Source organism: Phyllostomus hastatus, unplaced genomic scaffold, assembly GCF_019186645.2.
Source record: "Phyllostomus hastatus isolate PE091 unplaced genomic scaffold, TTU_PhHast_1.1 phas_scaffold_1674, whole genome shotgun sequence".
Lineage (NCBI taxonomy): Eukaryota > Metazoa > Chordata > Mammalia > Chiroptera > Phyllostomidae > Phyllostomus > Phyllostomus hastatus.
Window position 1 is genome coordinate 4,771,958 of NW_025334011.1, and position 17,293 is coordinate 4,789,250.

General features: G+C 41.6%; 1 protein-coding gene across 1 annotated transcript in view; it reads left to right on the forward strand.

The window, feature by feature from the left end:
* Positions 1 to 17,293, forward strand: part of FAM47E (family with sequence similarity 47 member E) — a 29,491-nt gene that overhangs the window by 5,939 nt on the left and 6,259 nt on the right. Inside the window, exons 2-4 of the mRNA XM_045858107.1 lie at positions 1,082 to 1,232; positions 4,591 to 4,776; positions 9,633 to 9,788. Coding sequence (XP_045714063.1) covers positions 1,082 to 1,232; positions 4,591 to 4,776; positions 9,633 to 9,788 — 493 coding nt within the window. The remainder of the gene's footprint in view (positions 1 to 1,081; positions 1,233 to 4,590; positions 4,777 to 9,632; positions 9,789 to 17,293) is intronic.

Consider the following 17,293-nt stretch of genomic DNA (forward strand, 5'->3'; position numbering starts at 1 on the left):
CAACACAAGGTGACAGGAACTCCACTGTCCCGGTCCCTGAGTGTACCCCCTGGTAAATTTGGGGAGAGCAACCAAGCATGCTCATCTCAGCTCTGCCTTCCTTTCACTGGGAAGCGAGATGGCCCATGGGAGGCATGAGTCCTCCTCTGTTTCTCCCCTCTGGAGGGAAGCCCCACCCTGGTCCACCCTGCTAGGGCCAGGGTTGACCAGTCTGCCCATTTCTGGGTTTCGGTGAACAAGTCTTGAACCTAAACCCATGTCCTCCAATGTGGTCTATGTCAGTAATAAAGGTGGTGGCATGTTGGTTTCATCTTTGACTTTTGTGTTATTTTTCAAGATGCTTGGAACCTGGGTAGGGAAGAGGGAGAAGTGTTAGATGAAGGGGTACCCTTGGAGATTCCAACAGTGTGGGGCGGTGTGGCCCTGGGAGCGTCTTTAACTTCTTCACCCTCAGTGAGCCATTAGCTACTTATGATGGTATGTGAATCTATCTCAATTCTTAAAGAGAAGCCATTGAAGAGAGTTTAACTCAGGATGAAAGACGGCTGCATTTAATATGATGAGGTTTATATTTGAAATGATCATTTTGACTGCAGTTTAGAAAATGGGTTACGGATCAGGGGTTGGGGTTCAAAGACTCAGAGGAGTCTTTGCAGCAGTCCGGACAAGAAGACAGAATTAAAATCTACCAGACTTATGAACAGGCTGGAGATTAGGGATGAAGGCCCGAGGGGTCAAGGATGTCTCCTACTCATCAAAGATTAGGCTTTGCACAGTAATTTGCACTTTTACCTGGCACGTGTCCACATGTCTTAATAAATGGTACTCATAATCTTAAAAATCACCTTATAATGGTAAAATGCTATATAAGTGTTGTTATTACTAATCATGATATATGTGTCTTTATGATGTTGATAATAAGAATGGAATCTTTGAAAAGTTAAAACAATAAGTGTGAGCTTGCAAGAAACTGTTGGAAGTACTTGTTTTATGATCTCCTTTCCCCCAAGATACTGTTTGAATTCCTCTTGGATCCATGGTGGCTCACGTTGCTATTGTTTCATAATTCCATTTTGTTTAGTCCCAAGAGGACTTCTCTGTCACCTCAAGGGACGTTGCTTTATGAAAAGAAGAAGTCAAATGAAATGGATTCACTCCATGAAGATGGCTCACCTCTCTGTGAAAATGCACGCAGAGCAGTCAATGACTTCTGCCAGTGGACTGGTGATATTGTAAGTTAGTAGTAATACAACTTTCAGAATCAAGCTCAAAGTTACTTTCATTAGAAAAAAACAACAACAGCATTTGTATATAATCTAAGTCAAATAATCAAAGTCATAAAGGAATCTTTCTGACTTTCCCACCATTTATAATAGAAGTGTTTCTTGTAGATGAAATTTCTGGAAAGTTTTTAAGTTTGCAGCCAATTTGAATGTTTATTGTTTATGTTTCATTTCATTGTGGTTGTCTCATAGTTTTTTTGAGTGACTGTTTTTCTTCCCAGCTTTACTGAAATATAACAGGCATACAACATTGTGTAGTTTAAGATGTACAATGCGATGATTTGATGCACACGCATATTGCAAGATGATTATTACAATAGTGTCAGTTACTACATTCATCCCTTCACATAACCACCTTTGTGTGTGTGTGTGTGTGTGTGTGTGTGTGTGTGTGTGTGTGTGTGGTAAGAACATTTAAGATCTACTCACTTAGCAATTTTCAAGTTTGTAATGCAGTATGGTTCACTACAGCCACTATGCTGAACACTGTATCCATCTTATAAATGGAGTTAGTGCTCTTTGGCCAACATCTTCCACCGCCCCCCCCCAGGTTGTGTCATATTTTTACTTTCAACTTTAATGTCAGGATCTTCTTCAGCCTCTTTCCTTCACTTCTTGAACTCATTTATCTCAGTTATATTTATCAGGCAGCTAGGCTTGACTACATCCTTTACCAAAAGTTCTTCTGACATAGAGTTTTGACCCTGTTATCCACACCATTTTCCTTGCTCTCCTTCCAAGAGCCTATTTAGTTATATATTCCCGTTCTCAGGTCCCTGTAGATGTCGAGATTTCTGATGCTTTTCCTGTGTTTAAGACCTTATAGGATTTGCAAGCTCCCTTTTTTGAGTGCATGAGTCAGTTCTGGCCAAAGTGATATGTAGGATCACTCATTGGCAAGTGACTGAAATATAATTCTGACTAGATTAAGAAGAAAAGGGGGCCACCCAGAGGTATTAGTAGTTGCAGACCCAACTGGACCAAGGTGCTCATGTTTTTAGGTGCTCTCCCCATCTCTTGGATGCTTTCCTCTATCTGACTCTGTTTTCCAGCAGTCTTTCCCCAAAAGATGAACAAGTAGCCACTAAAGCTTATATCTTACCACATAACAATTTAAGTGGGAAAAGAGCAATCCCTTCCAAAAGGAAAAAGTCTAGGGCTTAGTCTTCCTGGGTCACGTACCTTGTGCTTGATTATTCACCATGAATGGGGAAATGAAATATGCTCATTGGCCAAATCAGGTCTTGTGTCTAACCCCAAAGCCAGGAGATGGGCGTGTCCAACCTGCTGCAGCAGACCTACTGGGAGTGGGAGAGGGAGGCTTCCTACTTGGTAACTGGGGTATGGCTGCTGGCTGAGGCAGATGATGGGTACTCTCCCTGTTGCCTGAACCACTGTTTGTGCATAATCTGAAGGGACTGGATTGCCTGAATCCCCTCCCTTCTACTTCTCCCTTTCCTACCACCAGAGACTATAAGTCGAGGCAGGAACTTTAGGAACTGTATGTTAAAATTTAGCTGTCCTGGTGACAAGCCATATATTCAGTCATATATGACCAAGGTGTCATCTTTACCTCAGCTACCTAGGTCCCTATCACATCACCCAGAGGTATTTTCTCCAGAGCATTAGCTCGTACTCTCCTTCCATGCTGTTTAGTTTTTACCTCATTGATTTTGCTTGCTCTATTTCTGCTTCATTATTATTTTAGCCTAGTTTTGACTCTACTCCTCCTTTTATGTGCCCAACTCTATTTCATGACTCCTCTCTATAAATCTCAGTCCAACATCAGCTTCAGTTGCTAATGGCTTCCTTCTCTCTGTGTTCCCCAGTTTATATATCCTAAAGTGGAGTTGTATGGAATATGTAGAGGAGGAAAATACAACTTTCCTTCTACTCTTCTCAGTCCTTTCCAGGGCTCATATACCAAAATTCAGATTAATGAGAGAAAAATAAGCTGAAGTTTATTAACATGCATGCATCATACATATATGGGAAATACCCAGAGAAAATGGGTACCTCTTCCAGGTGGCTTAGAATTCAGGCTTTAATATTATCTTCAGCCAAAGACAAAAAGAAAGAAGTGTGTGGGAAGCCGGTTGTAAGGAGGAGAGCAGGAAAACTAGGTAAACAAACTGTAAGGTTTGCCACGCAGATTGAAGCAGGTGTCTTCTCCATTGATAAGCATTTCTTGTGGTTTAGAGTCTTCCTCCTCTTCCTAGTACACCCTTATCAGAAAGTGCGACACCCTTACAAATGGAGATGATTCTCTCACCAAAAGGTAACTTCCACCCAGTTTCCAGAGCTTTTCCTGTTTTCTCTGCTGTTTCTCAAAACCATCAACTCAAAATGATTCTTATGCCAGAGGCATATTTTGGAGTGGCATGTTCTGCTACCCTTCAAGTCCAGACTATTTTTTAGCCACATCAGAGGTCAAGGGTCAGCCTACAGATTAGCTGCTTTCACTGTGCAGCTCCACTCTCCACTCCCACTGGCTGTGGTTGGGGGAAGGGAGCGGAGGGCGTTGTTCTGTGCACAAAGTACTGTTGACTAAGACCGCCTTCTTCAGCAGGGGCCCTGAATGGGGCAGCTTCCCCTATAAGAGTCTGCAAGCAGAACAACCACATTTCTAGATATGGCTGGAAAATACTTCTAAGGATGTCACTGCTACAAAGGGTTGGAGAAGTTTGCTTTTGGGCAGACTGAATTTTCCCCAGCCCCATGCATTCCTCAGGGACTCACTGCTCCTTACAGGTCCTATATTGTCTTTCAAGGCACTTGACAGAGGCCTCCAGACCCCAAATACAGTTGACTCTTGAACAAGATGGTTTGAACTGTGCTGCCCCACCTGTACAAAAATTTTTAGAAATAAATGCCCATACTGTTTTCAGTCGTGGTTGGGAGTCCAGGTGTGGAGGGCTGACTGTATGCATTGATCTACACCATTTTGTACAGGGGACTTGAGCATTGCTGGGGGATGGGGGGTGGCATGAGGGTCCTGGAACCAGCCCTCCTACCGGGCCCATCCTTCAATTACCAAGGGGAGTTAGATTTTGGGGAAGTCAGGAATTATATAAGATTTTTGACTGTGCTGGAGGTCAGCACCCTTAAGCAACAGCCTCCCAACCCCCCTCCTGTTATTCAAGGGTCAGCTGAACTTCTAATCTCCAATGAGTGCTTACTGAACCTTTCCTGCTTCTCCAAACTACCTCTTCTCCAGCCACGGTCAAATACCTCCATTAGATTAAAGGAGAAAGTAGGAAGCACTTCACCATTTGTCCTTGACTTATGCAATGTGATATTTTTCCAGACAAGTGTGAAGATTGATGAAGAGTTTGTGATGAAACAATTTCACCTTGACTGTCAGAGCAAACCAAGCTGTTATGGGCTCAGCATGATGAGACTCGACCAGCTCCCTCTGGAATTAAAGAAGAGCATAAAGCTCAATAAATGGCAGGAAGCAGAATTTTTCAAGGAACGAGAGCGGAAACTGGAGGTAATTGAAAAAGTGGAGAAGACTGAAAATCAAAGAAAGTGAAGTTGTATTAAAGTCTGAAATGTCCTTGAATCCTGGTACTACAAGGGGCACCAGTCTTTTTCAGTTGAATTCTTGACTTGTACTTATGTTTAATATTTGTTAAATGAGTGAATATTTCATATGCATGACAAAGATCATCTCTTTATGTGTTTTACAGTGTATGTTGAAATTCTAGCAGTCAGTGGAAATACATGTGAACATCTAATGTTGCAACAGTAAAAGATTGCAGTTGATGATTATGAGCACTGTTCACATTATGTCCAGAGAATTCTTGGATTTTTAGGATTGTCTAACTGATGACAAGCCTTCATTTCTGGTCGCACGCTTGCCAGATCATCAATACCTTGCCCAGTTTCCCATTCCTTATTTCCTGTGAATGTAGAACAAGCTGACAGAGAGGGGAAATAACATGCTACCTTCCAAAGGGAAGTACTGTGGGCCCCTAAGTACTTTTCCACTTTTTTACACAATGTGTTATTGCAAATATATGACAAGTCAAATGTGCCAATCCAACAGACTTAAGTGCCTGCCTAAATGGGAGTTGGTGGTGGGGGTGGGGGTAGGAAGAGAGTTCCTTTCTCTCAAAGTGAAAAACAATATATAATCTCTAATTACCTTCTTCACTTTACATATAATCTTTGATACTATATTTCCAATATTTTGGACACATTAACCTTGTCCTTTCCAATCGAATACAATTGTCAGTTTTTACATACGTGATGTTTTCTATCCCTGACCCTGTTGCATAAGGTTTATGAAAAGTGTGCATTCGCCCTGGCTGGCATGGCTCAGTGGATTGAGCGCGGGCTGCGAACCAGGCATCGCAGGTTCAAGTCCCAGTCAGGGCACATGCCTGGGTTGCGTGCCATGGCCCCCAGCAACTGCACATTGATGTGTGTGTGTGTGTGTCTCTCTCTCTCTTTCTCTCTCCCTTCCCTCTCTAAAAAAATAAATAAATAAAACCTTTAAAAAAAAAGAAAAGAAAAGTGTGCATTATGAGCCGATATAAGTGTGCATCACTAATACTGGCTCTTTTAAATTCTCCATTTTCCTCTCATTTTCTGAAGGGTAAAATGCAAACTGACTCTGGACAGAAAAATTATGTCCATCACACTTGGGGCCTGAACCAGTGCTTGTCCTGAAGCTGGGTTGAATGAAATTGCTCAGTCCTTGTACTTACAAATAATTGCACAAATGCTTTATAAAATACCATGGTTATTGCTGAAATTGAACTTTTGACTGGCAGGTGGAGGGTCACTGTGCAAAAGTTCAAAATATATATCTCCACATGGCTCTTCTGCCTGAAGGACTTCCTTTGACACTTCTTCTAGAGTAGATCTGCTGGTGGTGAATTCTTTCAGCTTTTGTCTGTCTGAAAATATCTGTATTCTGCTTTCACTTTTAAAGATCATTTCATATGATCGTTACATAATTCTAGGTTCACCGTGTTTGGTTTGTTTGATTTTTTTTCAGAATTTTAAATGTGTTGCTTCACTGTCTTTTTGGTTGTGTTATTTCTGATGAGAAATCCTTCGTCCTTATCTTTGTTTTTCTGGATGTGTTTTATTCCTTGGCTGTTTTTAACATTTTCTCTCTTCACTGGTGTTCAGTAATGTTGTTATTACATATGTTGGTGTGTATTCATTCATGGTTTTGTGCTCGGGGTTTGCTAGACCTCTCTTGTCCATGGTTTATAGTTTTCATCAAATTTGAAAAAATTTGACCATTATTTCTTTAAATATTTTTAAAGACACATATTTTGGTCTCTCAAGCCCACTCCCAGGACTGTAATTACATGTAATCAGGCTGCATAAAGTCGTCTCACAGCTCATTGTTGCTCTGTTCAGTTTTTTATTCTCTTTCCTGTCTATTTCCATGGCTGTGTCTTTTGATTCTCTAATGTGTTTTCCCTGCAATATATAATCTGCTGTGCATCCCTTCCAATGTATTTTTCATCCCATACATTATAATCTTCATCTTAAGAAGTTTAACTTGAGGTTTTAAAAAGCATACCTTCTGTGTCTTTACTTAATCTTTTGAACATACGGAATATAATTATAACTCTTTTGATGTTCTAGTCTGCTGAGTCTAACATCTGTATCGGTTCTGTGTGAGTTGCCATTAATTGATTTACTTCCCCATTGTGGACCATGTTTTCTTGCCTCTCTGCAGGTGTGGACACTGTCCATCTTACCTTATCGGGGACTGTATTTTTGTGTTCTTCTAAATTGGAGTTTTGTTCTGGGATATAGTTAGTCACTTGGAAAAGTTTGATCCTTCTGGGTCTTGCTTTTACAATCTGTTGAGAAGAGCTAAAGTAACATTCAGCCTAGGGCTGATTCCCTGCTGCTGAGGCAAGATGGTTCTGTGTGTTCCACCCAGAGTCCTGTGAATCATTAGACTTCTCAGGAGGGGATGGGCATTGTCCCTGGCCCTGTACACGTGCTGGACACTGTTCCCTCTAATCCTTTCAGTTGTTTTTTTCTGGGACCTTTGGTAGTTTCCTCCCACACATGCATAGACAGACTGTGTAAACCTCTGGGATTGCCTTTCTGTGCAGCTCTGAGCTGCAAACTTGAGCTGTTTTAATCTTCCTGGATTTTCAGTTCTGTCTCCTCAACTGACAGAGTGCTCTAGGCTCCTTCTGGGCTCCTCATTTTCTCCAGACAGTAAGCTGTGGCAATTGTGGGGTTTATCCTGTTGGTTTCCTGTCTCTTGGGCATCACTGTCTTTTGTTATTTGATGTCCAGTGTCTTAAAAATAATTTCTTTCTATATACTGTTTCTCCTGGTTTTGGGTTATTGCTGGTGGGAACGTAAATCTATTTACCTTGTTCCGCAAGTGGAAGTACCCATGTTTATTTTTTTATAAACTCTCAGGTCTGCTACACTCTTTTCTTTGGTGTTCTTTAAGACTCTGAGCTTTCCATTTTTAGGTTTTTGAGGAAACTCCATACTGTTTTCCACAGTGGCTACACCAGTCTGCATTCCCACCAATAGTGCAATAGGGTTCCCTTTTCTCCCCATCCTCGTCAGCACTTGTCATTTGTTGATTTGTTAATGATGGCCATTTACACAATGGAATACTACGCAGCAGATGAAAAGAAGTAACTCCTACTTTTTTGTGACAGCATAGGATCAATGGTTAAGTGATTAACTGTAATGAAATTATGTCATGGTTTGTGCAGGATAGAGGAAGTAATTAATTTCACCAAGATGAGTGAGGTTAGGTGCACAATTAAGGCATCACAGAAGAAATTATGTTTGTGCTGAGTCTTAAGAGAATACCAGCCACCCCCAAATATAACATATTTCAGACTCAAGTTCTTCAGTAGGGTAGTGGTTTAGATTCAATTTTTCTTCCTTCCTTTTCTCTTACTTCCCCCTCCTCCCTTCAATTAAGTGGTTTTTAACTAAGAGTAATTTTGCCCCACAACCCACCCTAGGATATTTGGCAATGTTTGGAGATGGCATTTTTGGTTATCCCTATTTGGAGGGTGCTATGGGCAGCATCTATGTGATAGAGGACAGGAATGCTGCTAAACATCCTACAATACATAGGACTGTCCCCTCCATCCCTTTAACTGTTACCAAAGTTAAGGAACCCAACTTCAATTCAACAAATACCTATTGAGCACCTATTGCATCCTAAATATTGTTCTAGATGCCAGAGGATGTATGGGGAAAGGAGAGATGGACAAACAACTAGAACAATATATAACATATCAAGTGATGATATGTGCTATTAAGAAAAATGAGGCAGGGAAAGAAAATGAGGACTGTTGTGCGTTGGTTATAATTTTTTAACTGGGTGGTCAGGAATTATACTACTGAGAAGATCATGTGAATTAGGTAAGGGACTAAATCATGTGGGTATCTTGAGGAAAAGCATATGGCAGGGGCAATAGTGAGTGCAAAGGCCCTGAGGCAAAAGCATGAAGGGAGTGCTCTCGAAATAGCAAGATGGTCAGTAGGCTTGGAATGGAGGGATCGCAATGCTCAATCTACCTCTGAGAAATGGGAATTTCTTTCCCTTTGTTTCATCCTTTCTGTTTTAGACAGGTGTACCTGGATTGAACCTCGAATGCCCAACCCATTCTCCCTCATGATTTAAAGATGAGGAGAGAGAAGGGCAGCATATTTGTGGTTTTTGTTTCTTTGTCCTTCCCAAGCATTAGACCCTCCTCCCCTTTGTGATGAGACAATATGTGGGTATTGTATCCACAGTATCTGGCTATGAACCAACAGATGCACTACTGAGGGATGGGAGACAGAACAAAATGACATCTATTTTCCTTCCTCTTTCTTCCCATTAGAGAGGCAAGAGACTGGTGTTGGATAGCATTGTGATCAAAAGTAGTGTGTACAAGGCTGAGCACAGTGCTGGGTTACCAGTTTAGTTGACCAAGTATTATTTAAGGTCATTACCCTTTGGTGAAATATGTAATTTTAACATGATTTCTTGCTGCTTTAAATAATTCTTTCCTTTAATCTTCCCAACAATTCTACGGGGTGGTACTGCTATCTTAGTTTACAGATGAAGAAGGCAAGTAACATCTTCTAAGTGGATGAGGCTGGATTTGAGCCCAGGTCTGTCTAAATTCAAAGACCATGTTTAACCACCTTGTTATTTTCTCAGTCTTGAACTTTTCACGTCACCTTTGTAAATCAAAGCATACTGAAATGTCATGAAGTACTTTGGCAAGGATTAATCATAAATTCAAAATAAACACTAGTGTTTTCATAAGCTAAATTTTTATCAAAACGACTGACCAAACAGACTAACAAAACTGGGAATTACGTTATTTTCTATAGAATCCTTCTAAACCAAAGTATGTGAAGATGAGGTACGGAGCATGGTATCTGGACCCCAAGCTGTGGAAAATGCAAAGAGCAGATGAACCTTTGGTTGACCCCAAGGTCTTATGTAAAGCTCAGGAAGAACTTTTAAAAAAGCAGCAGCAGGAGCAGGTATGTTTATATGCTGTAATTTGATCATGTGAGCTAAATGTTATCACAGTGCAACTGCTACCTCACATTGAAGCCAGAGTCTCTGGAGTAATGCAGAGGCTCCCGAAAGTCTTATGGCTTGCCTATTGAAACCAGCAATGAGAAAGCCAAGCCAGCAAATGGGGAATTTGTAATAACATATTACAAATATGACAGAACTTTCTCAATTAAGTATCTTTAAAAAAATAGTGCAAGACTATTGTTTTAAGGTGTCTAGACATTCTCTTTTTATATAAATACATTCTTAAAGACTGGTTGTTAAAGACAAATAATTTTCCAAAAGTATTTTATTTTGACAGCAAGAGGTAGTAAAGATGCTTGCCAAAATGGGTACAGTCAGCTCATGAAAACCAAGCAATATTTAAATTTTGGAAATAAGGCTGATATAAATATTACAGTACAAGGTTTCAGACACAGGAAGAATTCAAAATGAAAGAGTTCTTCTGTAATGGCGTTTATAAATCACACTTTGTAGCACCTGCAGACTGATTTGGCTGTGCACTGTAGGTGGTACCACATGGCTATGGCACCCCAGTTCACAAGACACAGGTCCAGTAGTGTGCTTGTAAGGAAGGGACAATGACTATAATGACATGACTGTCTTTCTGGTAACACGTGAGTTTTGATGGTTATTGATTGGGCTTGTTTGAAAGGTGAAATGATCTTAAAGAACTGAATTACAATGATATAATCATATACATTCAATTTTTAATTCAAATAAATGAAAGTAAAAACCAAATGAATGCTTGAATATCCCAAAGATAGTGGGGCTGGATCAAATCTTTTTTATTATTGTTGTTGTTCAGTTACAGTTGTCCCCATTTCCCCCACAGTTTCTCTTCCCTGCCCCGTCCAACCCCCGCTCCCAAAGACAATCCTCTCCCCCTTGTCCTTGTCCATGGATCCTTTGTACATACTCCCCTTCTTTCCCCCTCTCCCCTCCCTTCTGGTCCCTGTCAGTTTGTTCTTTATTTCCATGTCTCTGATTCTTTTTTGTTCATTTGTTCCACTTATAGGTGAGATCATATGGTATTTGTCTTTCACCGCCTAACCTATTTCACTTAGCATAATACTCTCCAGTTCCATCCACGCTGTTGCGAGAGGTAGGAGCTCCTTCTTTCTCTGCTGTGTAGTATTCCATTGTGTAAATGTACCACAATTTTTTTATCCACTCATTTACTGATGAGCACTTAGGCTGTTCCCAATACTTGTCTATTGTAAATAATGCTACTATGAACACTGGGGTGCATAGGTTCTTTTGAATAGGTGTTTCAGAATTCTTAGGGTATAATCCCAGCAGTGAAATTGCTGGATCAAAGGCAGTTCCATTTTGAGTTTTTTTGAGGAAATTCTGTACTGTTTTCCACTGTGGCTGCACCAGCCTGTATTCCTACCAATAATGTACTAGGGTTCCCTTTTCTCCACAACGTTGCCAACACTTGTTGTTTATTGATTTGGTTATGGTAGCCATTCTGACCAGTATGATGTGAAATCTCATTGTGGTTTTAATTTGTATTTTTCTTATGGCTAGTGATGCTGAGCATCCTTTCATATGTCTCTGGACTTTCTGTATGTCCTCCTTCCAAAAGTGTCTGTTCAGGTCCTTTGCCCATTTTATAATTGAATTGTTTGTCTTCCTGGATTGGAATCATGTGAGTTTTTCATATACTTTGGAGATCAAACCCTTACCCAAGCTATATCATTGGCAAATACATTTACCACATGGCTGGTTCCCTTTTTATTTTGCTGATGTGTTCTTTAGCTGTGCAGAAGCTTTTTAATTTGATGAGATCCCACTTGTTTATTCTTTCCTTTATGTCCCTTGCCCTAGGGGACATATTGGTGAAAATATTACTGCATAAAATATCTGAGATTTTCCTGCCTGTGTTCTCCTCTAGGACTCTTATGGTGTCATGACTTATGTTTAAGTCTTTTATCCATCTTGAATTTATTTTTGTGTATGGTGTAAGTTGGTGGTCTAGTCTTATGGGGTTTTTTTTGCATGTAGCTGTCCAGATCTCCCAACACCATTTATTGAAGAGGTTATTTTTACTCTATTTTATGCCCCTGTCCCTTTTGTCAAATGTTAATTGACCATAGAGACTTGGGTTTATTTGTGGGCTCTCTTTTCTGTTCCATTGGTCTATGTGTCTGTTCCTATGCCAGTGCCAGGATGTTTTGATTACAGTGGCCTTGTAGTATAGTTTGATGTCAGCTATTGTGATCCCTCCTACTTTGTTCTTCTTTTTCAAAATTACTGAGACTATTCGGGGTCATTTATGGTTCCATATAAATTTTTGAAATATTTCTTCTATATCTGTGAAATTTGTCATTGGTTTTTCAAGTCTTTTTTTGATATCAAGTCTTTGGAGATAAGATCTAAAAATTGTGAGCACAGTGTTGAGTAGGGAAAACACTACTGTTTCTTCCTTTACCACTGTCAGGAATTCTGGTCACTAAATATTGGGATTTTTCCACACACACACACCAAGAAATTATTTGATTCTGTGGACACCAGTTGGGTGTCCCACACTTTACCTCCATTCTGACATTATCTACCTGGAGATTGAGTCACATCCCACAAGTTAAGGGCCCAGTCCCATGAGACTTCCCTCACTTCAGATGCCAGTCTCAAGTCCAGGCTATCATCTGTGCTCTGGCCACCTGGCTCTATACATTGCAGGTCCCCACAGCCCTCTCCTCAGGTTCAATAATCTGGTAGAGCAGCTCACAGGACTCAGGAAAACCATTTGCTAGCTAGGTTACTATTTTATAATAAAAGGGTACACTCAGGAGCAGCCACATAGAAGAGAATCATAGGGCAAAGTATGTGGCAAGGGGTGTGCATGGAGCTTCTGTGCCCTCTATCAGTGTGCCACACTCCCAGAACCTCCACAAGTTCACCAACCTGGAAGCTCTCTGAAACTCATTTTTTGGGGGTTTTATCGAGGCTTCATTACATAGCCATGATTGATTGTTGGCCATTGGGAGACGGAGCTGAAAGTGTCAACCCTCTCACCACCTGGTTGATTCTTCTGGCAACCAGCCTCATCATGGGCTCACCAAACACCACCTCCTTGACATAAACTCTTTTGTGTGCTTGAAAGGGGTTTGTTATGAATAACAAAAGGCTCTTCTTTCACCTTTGTGGCTGTTAGCACTTAGGAAATGCAAGAGTTTTAGGAGCTCTGTGCCAGTTATAGAATGGTGGAATTAGTTAATAAGTTTTTGTACATTTCAAGTGTGTAATTTGATAATACATCATCTGTATATTGCATTGTGTATTTACCACCCAAAGTCAAATGTCCTTCCATCACCATATATTTGACCTCCCTTATCCTTTATTACCCCTACCCTGCTTTCCTTTGTCTTTTTGTTCATTTATTGCTTTCAGTTTTATATGCCACATCTGAGTGAAATTATATGGTTCTTGACCTCTTCTGTCTGGTTCATTTCAGTTAGCATGATATTCTGAAGATCCATCCATGTTGTCACAAATGGTAGTACTTCATCTTTTCTTATGGCTGAGTAGTATTCCATTGTGTATATGTACCTCATCTTTATCCAATCATTTATCCAAGAACACTTGGGTTGTTTCCATGTCTTGGCCTCTGTGAATAATGCTACAGTGAACCAAGGGGTACACATTTCTTTGTAAATGATATGTATCATAGTATCACAATTGTTATTCTTAAATTATTTAGATTCCAGATATTTAGGTCAATAACTGAATAATTGCTAAAATGTATGGCTTAGGTGTTTTTTTCTACCTTGTCTTCCAAATCACTGATTCGACCCTCTGTTTCATCTAACCTACTGTTTATTCCAGTATATTATTTATTTCAGATATTGCATTCTTTATTTTTGATTGGTCCTTTTTTATGGTTTCTGTGTCTTTTTTCATGCTGTAGAGTGTCCTTATAATCATTACTCTAAACTCTGAGTCTAAACTAGAGTTCATCTAGTTCTTCTTCTGGAGAATTGTCTTGTTCTTTCATTTGGGGCCTGATTCTTTGTCTCTACATTTTGGCCTCCTCTTTGTGTTTGTTTCTATGTATTAGGTAGATCTTGGAAGACTCAGGTGCAGGCCTATGTCAGATGCTGTGACTGGCCCTGGACAACCTGTTTGGGGTATCAGTGTTCCACAGCTTGTGGCTCCCTCTGCTGGACCTGGCCGTGTGCACAAAGAATCAGGCTGTGCACCAAGGCTGGCCTCTTCCAGCACCAGGCCCAGTGGAGGTTCAGCTAAAGTCTCAGAGCTCCCAGAGATCCGCCTTGGTGTGCAGGCTTTCTGGCGGAATGCAGTAAGAGATCTGCCCTGCCCTCTGGACTCCCCGTCACCCCGCCATGCATAGCTCACACCCTGCAAAGGAGTCAGTTGCCTGGGCTGGGTATAGAGGTCTGAATAGAATCAGGGGGATGTCAGTAACTCAATTGTGTGGTTCTGAGGTGAGGGCCATTCTTCTCACCTTCCTAGGAACCTGACAGTGGCTCCCCATCATAGGGGATCCTCCAGCCCCACCCTCCCAACTCCTGGTGGCCCCAGCTTGTTGAAATCGAGCTCTCCAGGTCTGGGCAGAATCTGTGACAGACTGAGTTATGTGGCTCTGGGGCAGGTGCATCTTCCTGCACTATCTCCCTAGCCTCTCAGGCACCTGCCCCTCATGGAAGATCCATTAGCCCCACACTCTCAACTAACAGCTGCCCTTCCCTGCTGAGCTCAAGGTCACAGCAGAATTTAGGACAGACTGAGTTGTGTGGCTCTAAGACAGCACCATTTGTCCCTTGCATACCTGACTGGTGCATAATTCTTCCTTCCACAGCCAAATCTTGGTCTGTTTGGACTTGATAAACTGTGTTGGCCTCACCCTGATGACTCCCTGAGACCCCTGCACCACCACAAAGATCTGCTGTCACCTGGTGGGTGGCAGCTGAACTTGGTATAGTCTGAGGCATTTGCTGAGTAGCCTCAGACCCACCCTGGTGCCAAGTTTGAACCTGTATTAATCTGATAAACACCACTTACCACTACTGGGGGACTCACTGTGAACCTACTTCATGCAACTTGAGTACTGCCAGAAGCTATTTCAGTGACTGAGCCTAACAGGCAGCTGGCAGGCAGAGGCAAGCTGAGGTGGATCTCAGAGTACCTTGGACCTTTTGCTGACTTGCTCCCGGGCTCACTGCTGATGGAAGTCAGCCTTGGTAATCAGCTTAGTCTTTCCCATGCACACCCAGGCCCAAAAGAGTTAACTACAAACTGTGGATCACTTTGCTACCCAGGGACAGACACAGGCAGCGTCTGACAATGACCTGCACTGGAGTCCCTCCCAAGAGGCTCCAGAACCAACACACCCAGTTGCTAACTTCAGAGAATATCAGTGCAGTGCTCCACAAGTGGCATATCCAAAAAAAGATTTTGGCAGGCACCAAATCCTGTGGAGGCAAATTCTGCTTCATGTGGTCAGTACCTGCATAGCAGTTTGTATACTGTGGTCAGGTTCTATCCTCATGGTCAGCCATCCTGAGGGTTGCCCCCATGTACAAACAAGCCAACGGCAATCAAGACTCAGTCACAACAAAAAGGCTCACATGACCCACACAAGGGACATTCCTGGAGCACTTAGCTCAGGTGATCAAGGAGACTATGCCACTGGGTCCCACAGGACACCTACACATAAGGCTACCCTTATGTGTATGTTGTGCATGGGTCACTGGCCAGCAGTGACCATGGAACGCTGTGGATGGCTCGACGATAAACACGCGAGAAAAAACACACATGCACAGAGACAAACTAGTTTCTGTGGGGAAGTAGGGACGGAATGGCCACCCCCCCTAGTGGGGATCGCGCTGATTTACCGTCCATACATGCTTTTATTAGGCTCATTTTGCATAATAATTCAGGTAAAGTACAGTACTCATTAGGGGAAGTAAGGAACTATAGAAAACAAAGAACTCTGCCCGTCTATTGAGTTGGGGTCAAAGAGCTGTAAGACTGAGGAACAAACTAACTTCCTCCTAAGACCCTTCTCATTCAACTGAGAGCATTCTAAACAAAGGAGGTTTCACAGTAATTTACATGTTCTTTCTTAGGCCTGATCACCCCGGGAAATCCGTACTTCTCAGTACCGAGCTGCACCACCCTGTCATTGTTTCAGGCTTAGGTGGAGCAAGGGAACTAAGGAAACCAAGAGATAAGGAGATTTTCTCCCAGACGCTGAGAACTCAGGCTATGTCAGAGCCGAGGAGCGAGGGTCCATCACCCCCCTTTTGCTGCAGCCCCCCAAGTCCTTCTTTTGGGGGGCCTCCCAAAAGTGATCGTGCCTGGCTTAGGTCGTTCCCCCGTGGGGAATCTTACCCGTCTTTGGCTAACCGACCAAGCTTTTTGGGGTTCAGCAGCAGAAGCAGCATTCCTGCCAGGGAGATAAGCTTTTGTCTCCTTGCTGGCTTATAGTTCCAAGGGCGTTCCCTTAGCCTTAGCTAGGCGGGGGTTTCAGCTTCTGATACCAGTCAGGGCGGTTCCCAACATGTGTAGAGATTGGGAGACATAGCAGATCTACCTAATACATAAAACAAACACAAAGAGGCAGCCAAAATGGGGAGACAAACAAGCATTCCCCAAATGAAAGAACAAGATAAATTTCCAGAAAAGAGAGCTAAGTGAAATAGAGGCAAGCAATTTAGTAGATAATAGTGTTAAAAAATTGGTTATATGTATGCTGTTATATGAACTTACTGAGAACTTCAACAGCATGAAAAGAGACATAGAAACCATAAAAAAGAATAAGACAGAAATGAAGAATACAATAGTTGAAATTAGAAGAAATAAACAGTAGGTTAGATGAAGCAGAAGATCTAATCAGTGATTTGGAAGACAAGGTAGCAGAAAACACCCAATCAGAGCACCAAAAAGAAAAAGAATTTTAAAAAATGAGGAAAGCTTACGAAACCTTAGGGACAATATGAAGCATAATAACATCTGCATCATGGGAATACCAGAAGGAGAAGAGAGTGAGCAAGGGATTGAGAACGTATTTGAAGAAATAATGACTGGAAACTTATCTATTCTAGTGAAGGAAAAAGATACACAAGTCTAGGAAGCTCAGAGAGTCCCAAAGAAGTTGGACCCAAAGAAGCCTACACCAACACACATAATAATTAAAATGGCAAAGCTTAAAGACAAGGAAAAAATCCTAAAAGCTGCAAAAGAAAAGCTGGTAGTTGCATACAAGGGAGAACCAATTAGACTGTCATCTGATTTCTCAACAGAAACATTTCAGTCCAGAAGGGAGTGTGTGAGATGTTCAAGGTGATGAAAAACAAGGACCTACAACCAAGGCTACATTACCCAGCAAGGTTAACATTTGAAACTGAAGGAGAAATAAGGAGCTTCCCAGACAAGAAAAAGCTAAAGGAGTTTGTTAACACCAAAACAGTACTGCAACAAATGTTAAAGAGCTTCCTTT